The sequence below is a fragment of the Manis pentadactyla genome, chromosome 3 (assembly GCF_030020395.1).
Source record: "Manis pentadactyla isolate mManPen7 chromosome 3, mManPen7.hap1, whole genome shotgun sequence".
Lineage (NCBI taxonomy): Eukaryota > Metazoa > Chordata > Mammalia > Pholidota > Manidae > Manis > Manis pentadactyla.
In genome coordinates, this window is record NC_080021.1 from 22,440,156 (window position 1) to 22,452,155 (window position 12,000).

At 39.6% G+C, this 12,000-nt stretch overlaps 1 protein-coding gene across 4 annotated transcripts in view; it reads right to left on the reverse strand.

Annotated features, from left to right (window-relative positions):
* The window catches only part of COL14A1 (collagen type XIV alpha 1 chain), a 239,414-nt gene that overhangs the window by 109,860 nt on the left and 117,554 nt on the right, over positions 1 to 12,000 (reverse strand). For all 4 annotated transcript variants that reach the window (XM_036876369.2, XM_036876368.2, XM_036876370.2 and 1 more), the window contains exons 15-18: positions 4,782 to 4,908; positions 3,246 to 3,385; positions 2,630 to 2,762; positions 1,211 to 1,270 (exon numbers count right to left, since the gene is read on the reverse strand). In XM_036876369.2, coding sequence (XP_036732264.2) covers positions 1,211 to 1,270; positions 2,630 to 2,762; positions 3,246 to 3,385; positions 4,782 to 4,908 — 460 coding nt within the window. The remainder of the gene's footprint in view (positions 1 to 1,210; positions 1,271 to 2,629; positions 2,763 to 3,245; positions 3,386 to 4,781; positions 4,909 to 12,000) is intronic.

Here is a 12,000-nt window from a genome sequence, read left to right on the forward strand (position 1 = left end):
GAGAAACAGACATGAGGACCCAGATGTGGTCAGCCTCGGGGTGCAATCCAGCATCCAACACACATCCCATTCCTCCGCTCCCCCATTTCTGTTTTAACACTTGTCACTCAAAGCTCAGATCTCCCAACCATGCCTGCCTTTATCCATTCAGCCCACATAGGTATTATTCTTTCTCTGATATCTGCCCAAACTCCTTTCTCAAGGTGCTTGCTCCCTCACCAGTCCCATTTTTCCTTTTCCCTTCTATGCTGACTTCCTTTTATTCTGTCCATCTCCACTGACTCCCTTCTCTTCATTCATTCATTCAGCACACATTCATTGAGCTTTTCCTGCATCAGACTGTGTTAGGCCTTTGAGATATACAGTGATTAATTCTTGACAAAATAGTAAAAGTGACACAGAGGAGGCAGGAGAGTGACATCTACCAGGCAGAATTGGGGAAGGGTACCAGGCCGTGGGAACAGGAAGTGATGTCTCACCTTCAGGACCAGGAGTTCTAAATGACAGGAGGAAATGGAGAAAGCATGAAAAATAATGGTGGAGGGCAGGAAAGGAAGCAGAATCCAATCAGGAAGGGTCTTAGATGTTATGATAAAGAGATTTAGGGAGCACAAAAAAGGGGCTCAATAAAGATTAAAGAATGAATCAACTGGTGAAATCAATGAACGAATGGGTAACAGAGAGCCACTGAAGGGTTTTAGTTAGGGAAATTAACAATGACATCAAACTTGCATTTTACCTAGTTGACTCTGACAGCCAGCTGGGAGGTGTTTTATAATGGAGGGGAAAGCTAAGCCGAGAGAGAAAATAGCTGATTCAGGAAGACCAATAGTCCAGCCAGTCTCTCCAAGTTACCCACAGAAATGCAAGGAAACCGTGATAGGACTAATTTTCATCAGAGAGCAATAGAAGTCACTGAGATTAAGAGAAGGGAAGAGACTCCTGGGACTTGCTATGCTAACATCTGAAAGATTAAATGAGAATCCAAAACAAAGATGGAAGAGGTAAAGAGATGTAACAGTGAGATGAGCAGGTTAGAAGACCAAGTGGCATTTAGGGGTAAGAAGAGGTTGAGAGGTTCTAAGAGGAGTGATATTTGAACAGGCATGCCCTATTCTGAATTAATAATGTAAACTAAGTAAAACTGGGATAATAACACTTCTGCTTAAATCACTTTTCTTATGAGTAAAGGGGCTTCTACTTGTCTTACCTGAGGTCACAGGTGTGGTAGGTGCTATGGTTGTGGCTGGTTCTGTCCAAACACCGTCAACTAAAGAAGAAAATTCATCACTTCAAACTTCTGTAATGATAATCACTCTATACATTTTGTGTATAGCATTGTATAGCTTTCAGTGAGAATCTCACCTATATTACCTCACTTGCTTCTCACGACACCTTGACTATGTTTGCAAGAGCAAAGAAGTGAGTCATATGTAAGGCAAATGTTTTATCTATTCCACAGATAAGGAAACTGAAACCCAAGAAAGTTTGTTTTAAACACAAACACTAGCCTTCACATAAACATTTGAATTACTATAAATTGTGAAACCTCCCAGTTACTTTGTCATGGGGCACAAGTATGGTAATTAAAGCAAATTAAACAGTGCTGTAAGTCAAGTTGTGAAAGGCACACCAAGGAGGATAATAAGGAGTGCATTTTTTTTTTTTGCATCCACCCTGGGCAATCAGGAGCATGGAGTGACTGTGGTGCTCCTCCCAGATCCCCTCTTCAGAGCTGACATACTCATCCACCAGCTTCTGGAATACTCGCTGCCAACAGCTCAAAGCTCTGGGAACTGACTCATCTGAGGTCACAAACTGTCAGGGGATGGCCTACGTCCAATGACTGAGATGCAGGCATACAAAGGCCCAGCCCCTTGGACTCCATTTGAGACAACTTGGAAGGGTCATCCCAGGTCTAGAACTCTTAATTGAATTAGCTGAGGGCTCAGTTTTAGCTCCCCCCTATGGCCTGTCCTCCCATCCTTACTTCCTTATAGATGTATCTCCCAACTAAACTCTTCAGTGAACTTTCTGGATGCACTTTTCTGTTTCAGAACCTGATTCCAGGGAACCCAATCAAAGAAACTTAATGTGTGGTTAATACTTCATATTTAAAGAATGAAGGGATGAATGAATCAGTGAGTGAATTTTATACAAGATTCTTGGAACCAAGATCAACTTGGAAAATTCCAGAAACTCTTGGACACTTTTGCCCTAGATTTGCTTATTTATTCACTTATGAATTATCTCATCCACCCATCCATTCATCTACACATCCATCCATCCATCCATCCATCCATCCATCCACCCATTTATGGAGCCATCCATTCAACAAGTATTTATTGCACAGTTAAACTATGCCAAATACTGTACTAAGTGCTGAGGATATAACAGTGACTGAAACAGACAGATATGATTCTCGTCCTTATAGTGATAATAGCCTAGGATTCTAAGATGCTCCACATACTGATTTGATTAAAGGAGAAGATATATGTAGAACTCTGGGGGACAAAGAGAAATTGAAGTCTCTGTAGCCCAGATGGGCAGAGAACCTGGAGCAGGGAAGAGGGTGTCAGAAGGGACAGTGGGAGCTGGTAAAGTCCATCTTGGCCAGGCCAAGACTTACGGGTGGTCCCAACAGCAGTCACCACCTCACTCTCGCTTCCATCATCCAGCACAGCCAACAGTGAAACTTCATACTCAGTGCCGGGCTCCAGGTCTTCAATAACATATGAGTCTTGGTCTTCTCTTAGGACAACCTAAAAAGTTTTTGGTGCTTAGTAACTGGATTTAACTTGAATAACAGAGGAGAAAATTAAGAAAAAATAATACAACAGAAAAATGTTATCCCTGTGCGTAACCAAGGAACAACTAAGCATAAAGAACTCCAGGGCTATTGAATTCAATTTTAATGTCAAATCAGAGATGTATTCAATTCCCTCAGTGAATAGACTATTAACATTACAAAAGTGGCATTTCAAAGTTTTATTAAAAGTCATTTATGAAAGTCAAAGAATCTGAAAATAGATAAAATACATAACTAAACCCTAGCAAAAATCTATTTTAATCTTAGGAAAGTCATATGATTTGACATCTATAAAACTCTATGCCATGCAAAATATTAATTCCTACTGGGATTCTCAACCTATGTTAAAGAGAAGACCAAGTCAAATACAACAGTGTGTACTCCCTTCCTGATAAAATGCTCCAGAGGAATTTTCAGTATGTTTCAGACAACTCACCTCTTCGGTCTTCCCACCATAGACTGGAATCCACATCAACTTGTGCTGCCCTTCGTCGGCTGAAAGGGGGTGCCAGGTCACTCTAAAACTATCTGTCGTCACCTCATCAATTTCCAAGTATTGTTGGGCTGGAACGTCCTCTGTAAGCCAAGGAAGGAGATTTTGTTACGGAATTGAGAAGGCAAGAAAGGCAAACTCAAGCAGCTCCCAGGGGGCCACAGGAAGATTCTCTGAGGAATCTCTTGCTTTAGGAAAGCACATGGAATCAGAGAAAGCAGCATCCATCAGTCCAGAGTGGTTTTACATTTCTGCTTCCAACATTTACCCACAGTATATATTAGGAACACCATGGATGCAGCAGATTTTCCAAGTTTCCAGTATTTTCCAGAACTCTTAGATTCTCTGTTTGGCTCTTTTCATAAGGTGAAGTATGAAAAATGAGTGTCATATTCATTATTTTGCAAGTATGTTGAGGAAATTAACAAAATGGTGCCCTAGAGGCCTCAGAAATGTCTCTTTTAGCTTTATTTGATTTCATGCCTAAAGTACTCCCTAGTAATAAGTTAACTCTTAGAGAAGAACTTCATCCTTTTAATCTTGTACATATGGCTATTATCATAAGTGAAACGTAATTAATCAGACCTTCTACTATTTCACTGCTCACACACTTCTGGCATGTACAACAGAGAGCATAACATACAACTACACCCAAAGTGAATTGTCAGTTATTGATTTTTACTATTTGAAATCAGAGATTTTAAAACTGTTTGCCAGGACACCAGGAGAATCCCAACTTGGGACTTTGGGGGAAGACCTTGGGAGAGTTTGTGAAATTACTGAACTTCTTTCTGTGAACATTATTTCTCAGTCCAGTTTGTTTCTCATCTCTCTCCAAATTACCTTCTCATGGCCTCGGTATAGCACTTACTTTGTTTCCAAATGCGATCAATGGTAGGTTCAGAAAGGTAACAACAGAATTGTTGCCACCAAGAGGCAAAAACTGTGGTAGTTATTGAGTGACTCTAGGGTTATATAAAAAAAAGGAAAATACTACATTCATGATTTATTGTTTATTTTAGAATTCAAAATGTCCCATATTGTATTAATATTTCAGGCTGCATGAAAATTCATGACTATACATTGATGTACTGGTTAAATAATATGAAACAGCCATTTTTATAGGTCAAAATTGTTGGGCAGCAGCAGTTTGGGAAGTTAAACTTAATATATGCACATACAAATGGAAGAAAGTTCTGAAAATTTTGTATCGATAGAACTGAAGGAAGTATGCAATTAGGAAGAGAACAATGTATACTTTTATTTAACTGAGACTTTCTGAATGCAGATGGTTTTTTTCTCACTTTCCCTTGCCTTGATAGAAAATAATTATCCAGTATGCATTCTAGTCACCTTACCTTTCATTTGACAATAATACACCAAATAAATAAAAATGAAAGTGCAATTGAAGAAGCTACTTCAGCTTCTGGTTTCTATGGAGTTACTCTTGGAAACTTTTCAAACTATAATAAGGCGTACCTGTGGTAAAAATTCCAGTCAGAGGCTCTGACTGCCCTTCATCATAAATGGAGAAAATGGCAACAGTATACTCCGTGAGGGATGTCAAGCCCTTCAGAGGGAATGTAGTAACAGGATCGACTTCAACCTGCAAAACAGAGAAGTCATAATAGCTACATCAGATACTCCCTAAATACAGGAAACAGAAATCATTGTATTATTGTCTGTAATTTACTTGGATGACAGCAGAGCTATAAATACTGCAAAAAAATTATTGAATTATAAAACCAGTTGGTTTATATATATATACATTTCTAATCTTACAACCTTAAATAGATTGCCTATCAGTTAATTTTCAGGGCAACTTTACAACCAGTATTATTTCCATTCATTCAAGATTTAGAAAGTAAAAAAAAAAAAGCTCACAATTTACAATGCTAATATAAATAAATATGTTTCCAACCTGATCTGCTAGGAGTAGCCAGTTTTCAGCTTCACTGCCTGGGCTCTGCTGACTCTGTGGCTAAGTAAAACACAATCACTCCTATAAGGGTTGCATAGGTAAGAAACCATGCAGGGGAAGAATTGGAGATTATTCACACTAAAGATAACAGTAAATAACTGAAATATTCCTTCATCTTCTACAGAGAGACATATTTGAGAAAAATATGTACCAATCTCTTTAGGGCACATAAGGGATAAGAATCAAGGGCATAAAGAAAGGGAAGGATTAGAAAAGGAAACAAAGAAGAACAGACTTTGAAGAAAGAAGACATAAAGTAAGAGATGATGAGTGCACAATCTAGAAGACAGAGCCCTAAGCAAAGTTGTCTTCAGACTAAGAGAAAGGACAGACATAGCTTTACCACTGAGAAGTTAGATCTTGGGCCACTGAACTGCTTTTAGCACAGGGAACATTGTTGATTGTAGACCATATGTAGAACATATTGGTGACCAAGCCTCTGGGCTTCAGCCACACTGACCTTCTATCAGGTCCATGTCTTTCCCACCTCAGGGTCTTTATACATGCAATTCATTCTGTCTGGGACCCCATTTCCGTAGCTCTTTTCAAAACTAGACCTTCATCATTCATCAGCACTGTGCTTAAGTTTTATCTCCTCTTTCTCTTTCCACCTATCTCGGTAGGGTTACCTCTCATCACTGCCCCTGTTTGTTTTTCCCTACCACCAGTCATAGACTGAAATCATTTTATTTTGTATGTACTTGCTTCTTATCTCTTGCATAGAGTACAAGCTCTTTGAGGGCAGGACCTTGCTTAGCTTCTTCACTACTGTATGTTGAATTATATATACACATTATTTTGCAAGAAGAGAATATATAAGTGAAAATTAAGATGTGGCACCAAAAATCATTTTTTAAATAGTTAATAAAGGTCTCATCTGAATTAAGATCCAACCCAGAAACCATATACATCTCTAAAGAATCAACTGAAGGTCAAAAAATAGAGTGCCAACCCTTCAGGGAGGAGCTCCCATTTTCACACTTCTGGAACCCTGAACCACTGTGCTAGAGAGGGCCAGCCAACCCCAGCCTTTGCAGCCACTCCTGATGAGGTACCAGACATGGGATGAGGTCATTCTGGAAGTTTTTGCCCAGACAAGCTCCCAGATGAATGCAAGAGTCACCCCGGCTGACACGGCCTGGACCATTGCCTAGCTGAATCATCCTGGGTTATTTTAAGGGTATTGGTTACGTAGCAATAGTTAACTGAAAATATGTATTATCTTCTTTCAAATCTGGGCCTGATGATATTACAGGTCATCCTTAGCATTTAATGTTTACTCTGCTCTGGGTATTTTCTGCGTGCTTTACATGCATTAATTTACTTAATCCTGACCACAGCCTTGCAGGGTAGCTAATTATTACCCCTAATTTGAAGATGAGAAAACTGAGACTCTGACAAGTAAGGAAGCTACCCAAGGGAAAATTAGCTAGTCCCTAGGACTTAAAACAAGTTTTTCAGACCTTAAATCCTATACTAGTAAACACTATTTGCAGTATGCCTTCATTATTTAAATTCACAGAAAAGACAAATCCGTATTTAAAATATGAGTTCAACACATGTTCTTCTAAACTATATTTACATATGGCTAGTTGTTTTGAATTGTATTTTGAATTGTAATAGCTAAAATTACTGAGCACTTAATATAATATGTCAGGGACTTTATATTCACTGTTTTACTTAGCTTCCTCCCCCCCAAACCCATCTGTAGGCATTTATAATAACTATTTTATAAACACATAACCTGAGACCAAAGACCTTAACTAGCTTTCCTGGAACCATAAAGCTATTAACCATAAAGCGATAAAGAATGTATAGGTCTTGACCTCTAAGTCTAATATTTGTTTCAAATAGGAATTTTGTGAAGATATCAAACATGGTCAAAAGCAGCTAAAATAAAATTTTCTTAGGTACATCGAGTCAAAAAGGGAAAACTGTATACACACACCCAGTTTTTCCCCCTTTTTTAAATACATATGCATATATAAAAGTATACATGTGTCTAAATATATATCTTTTCAACAGATAACACATGTATGTATCTGTTATAAAATCTGTTGGATTTAGTTTATTAAAGCATTTTATTTGATACTGAACAGAACATATTTCATGCATTAATTATTGATCCTTTTATTCCATCAAACGAAAACTTTTAGGTATTATTTATTTTATTAGTTATCATTTTATGCTTTTAACTAAGCTCAGGAACTGATTTTGCTGGTGGTACCTTTTGAGACGTGAGAGAAGAATTTGGGAAAATGATAACAAAAGGCCATTATCTCACTGTAGGCAACAATTTCTTAGAATAATTATTCACAAAGTCTAGCTAAAAGCTTAACTTCAGCCTAACTCTGGGAGGGCTGAAGACAAAGTCCTTGATGAGGAACAAGGGACATAGGCTTCCCTCTGGGCTCTGTTGTTGAGTCACTGCTCTTGGGAACTGGACTTGCCTCTCAGAGTTAAAAATGGTGGTCTTTCATTTATAATACCAAATGGCAGCACTTTAGTTCTCCAACATGTTTATACATTTCACAGTACATGCCATCTGAAATGGCTTCTTTCCTTAGTTCGACAAGTAAAGTTGTGGCTATATTTTTCCTATGATAATCACATGTGGTGCTCTCTGCAAAGCTCTCAAGAGCAGTGGTTGGTTCAAGGTAAGCACTCAACATGTGTTACCTGCCATCACCAGCAGCAGGGTCAGCATTTATTTAAGTGCTGTTTTATTTTTCATCGATAGTCTCCAAAAAGTTGGGGAGAGGAGTAATGCAGAAGACACACAGAGGGAGGAAGAGGAAGTGAATGAAGGAGAGGAGATGGGAGGAAGAGGAAGTAGAGCAAGGAAATATAAAAGCGAGTCAGAGCTTTTACATCAATATATGTTACAAAGTAGATTTTCATTAGGACGTTTTTAAGTTCATTCCAGAAGGTGTTCGGAATTTCCTAAAAACCCAACTGTAGTATTATCTATAAATAAAAGCTTTAATTAATAGAAGTTAAAGCAAAATATGGTAGGACTATTCACCCTTAAAATCATATATTCCAATTTTAGGCTAGGTAATTGCACTGAACTAAGTAATAAGTGAACAATTGTCACTTATCCAGCAACTTCTAGTCTCAGTTGCATGGGTAAGAATTAAGAAATAAGCATGCACACACACACACACACACACACACACACACACACACAACCAGTCAAAATGGAAGTGTTACAAAATACACACACTGTTTATGCATTTTACTCAAATAAAATTTCTCACATTTTCATTCATAGTCCATTTACTCATGCTTCAAATTCAGTTTTACTGATCACTGTTTTCTAATTTTCTAGCACCATACATATTAGAAATAGCAAATGCCAAAGGCATCCCCAAATTAAATAACAGTACAAAAGAGCACATGTATGTCAATGAATATATAAAAGAATTGACTCATTCTTTATAAAGGCAAGTAACATAAGATACCATTAGATACCATTTCTTACAAAATGGAGTTCATGAGACCTTTTGTGGCAATGATCTCACAATGCATACAAATATCAAATCATTACATTGTCTACCTGAAATGAATATATCATAAGTCAACTGTAACTCAATAAAAATTTTATTGTACAGTTGTATTTATAAATAAAACTCATATAGGTACATATATACAATGGAATACTACTCAGCCATAAGAAAAGGGCAAATCCAACCATTTGCAGCAACATGGATGGAGCTGGAGGGCATTATGCTCAGTGAAACAAGCCAAGCGGAGAAAGAGAAATACCAAATGATTTCTCTTATCTGTGGAATATAAGAACAAAGGAAAAACTGAAGGAACAAAACAGCAGCAGAATCACAGAACTCAAGAATGGACTAACAGGTACCAAAGGGAAAGGGACTGGGGAGGATGGGTGGGTAGGGAGGGATAAGGGGGTGAGAAGTAGGGGGGTATTAAGATTAGCATGCATGGGGGGGTAGGAGAAAAGGGAGGGCTGTACAACACAGAGAAGGCAAGTAGTGATTCTACAACATTTTGCTATGCTGATGGACAGTGACTGCAAAGGGGTTTATAGGGGAGACCTGGTATAGGGGAGAGCCTAGTAAACATAATATTTGTCATGTAAGTGTAGATTAATGATACCAAAAAAAAAAAAAAGGCAGTTCCTGTGTGGTAACCTCCAATGAGTTCTACACAAGGGTATAAAGGGCATATAAAAGTGTAGGCAAAGGGTCTGTTTGCGTTTATACAGAAGATCAAAGCCTAATTGGGCTACCCCGAAAATGAACTAAGATACGATATGAAAGAGAACTTCCAACATCAGCACTCTCTGGAAGACTCATGCCAGAAGATGATCATCAAAAAACCCCAACAAAGATCCACGCACTGCTACAGCTGTAGATGCACTCATCCCACCAGCTCCTGGACTTGCCATGGGAATGAAGGAGATATCTAAGCTGGACTGTGCATACAGTAAAACAACAAATTTGACTGGATCTATACTGTTGGAACTCAACCAAGAATTAGGAGAAGTGCAAATTGTAGCGCTCCAAAATCTTACAACTACAGACTATTTACTGTTAAAAGAACATAAGGGATGTGAACATTCCCCAGGAATGGGTTGTTTTAATTGGTCTGATTTCTCTCAGACTGTTCAAGTTCAGTTGAACAATATCCACCATATCATAGATAAGTTTTCACAAATGCCTAAGGTGCCTAACTGGTTTTCTTGGTTTCACTGGAGATGGCTGGTAATTACAGATATGCTTTGGTTATGTAACTATACTCCTATTATGTTAATGTGTGTGCGCAATTTAAGTAGTAGCTTAAAACCTATACATGCTGAAGTTACTCTACAAGAAGATATGTCAAAGAAATAATCAATCTTCCCATGTTTTCTGCCGCCTGTTACTTCTATAGCTTTTCTTCTTCCTTCCTAATTACAACCCTTAAATAGAATTAGTGCCTCATATCAAATTTACCGAGTATCATAATTCTTCCAAGTGGTAAAGATACCTCAAGACAAAAGTTGGGCATAGAAGCTACAGGGCATAAATATGCAAAGAAATAAAAAGCTAACCATTTCAAACAATAAGGCTTCTCTCTCACTTACCAACTTTACATTTCCCTGTATGGTCCCAGAAGATGACTGGTTAGCCAGAGACGGGTAAGATTCCTCAAGGGAGGAACAACCCAAGACAGGCACAGTCGCAGGGGGGTCATCAGGTGAGAAATTGGGGATCAACAGAGGTGAGGCTTAGAACTTCACCCCCCCGTTCTGAGAGAAATCTTCTGCATACATGGATGTTTTATTGCCCTTGTCTAGCTTGGATTGACACATAGTCTGCAGGCACACACCTGATCATCTACATTTGCTCTCTTACAACACTAAACTATGTTTTCTACCTTTATCTTGTATCTACCTACCAGTTCAGCACTTTATTAAAAATAATAATAATAAAGAGAGAAGTGTGGTATCCACATATAAATCAAGTATAAAAATCAAATGAGGCTGAAGATGGCGGCGTGAGTAGAGCAGCAGAAATCTCCTCCCAAAACAACATATATCTATGAAAATATAACAAAGACAACCCTTCCTAAAATAAAGACCAGAGGACACAGGACAATATCCAGACCACATCCGCACCTGAGAGAACCCAGTGCCTCGCGAAGGGGGTAAGATACAAGCCCCGGCCCCGCGGGAGCCGAGCGCCCCTCTCCCCAGCTCCCGGCGGGAGAAGAGCAGGCAGAGCGGGAGGGAGACGGAGCCCAGGACTGCTGAACACCCAGCCCCAGCCATCCGAGCCAGAGTGCAGGGCGCTCGATACTAGGAAAACAGGGCAGCAAGAACAGTGAGCGGGCACTGGAGGCTGGGCGACAGAGGGCATAAGAAAAGCGCGCGACCATTTTTTTTTTTTTTTGCTTTTTTGCTGTTTTGTTTTGGCGAGCGCTTTTTGGAAGTCTAAAAGGGATAGGGACCCCAATACTAGGGAAACAGGGCAGAAAGACCGGTGAGCAGAGGCCTGAGGCTGGCACCGCAGAATAAAGAAAAACGAACGACCACCTTTTTTTTTTTTTTTCTTTTTTTTTAATTAAAAAAATTTTTTTTTCTTTTTTTTTTGTGGTCGTTGTTTTGTTTTGGCAGGTGCTTTTTGGAAGTCTTAAAGGGGCAGGGCGGGCCACTTAATCCAGAGGTAGGGAATCCGGGATCTCTGGGCACCCTAACCCCTGGGCTGCAGGGAGCAGGGAGGCCCCTTACGGAGATAAATAGCCTCCCAGCAGCTCCTGCTCCAACGCGACTCCACCATTTTGGAGTAGCTGCCCGAGCGAGGCCACACCCACAGCAACAGCGGAGATTAACTCCATAGCAGCCAGGCAGGAAGCAGAAACCCTGTCTGCGCGCAGCTGCGCAGCACAAGCCACTAGAGGTCGCTGTTCTCCCAGGAGAGGAGGGCCACAAACCAACAAGAAGGGAAGTTCTTCCAGCCGTCACTCGTCCCAGTTCTGCAGACTATTCCTATCACCATGAAAAGGCAAAGCTACAGGCAGACAAAGATCACAGAGACAACACCAGAGAAGGAGACAGACCTAACCAGTCTCCCTGAAAAAGAATTCAAAATAAGAATCATAAACATGCTGACAGAGATGCAGAGAAATACGCAAGAGAAATGGGATGAAGTCCGGAGGGAGATCACAGATGCCAGAAAGGAGATCGCAGAAATGAAACAAACTCTG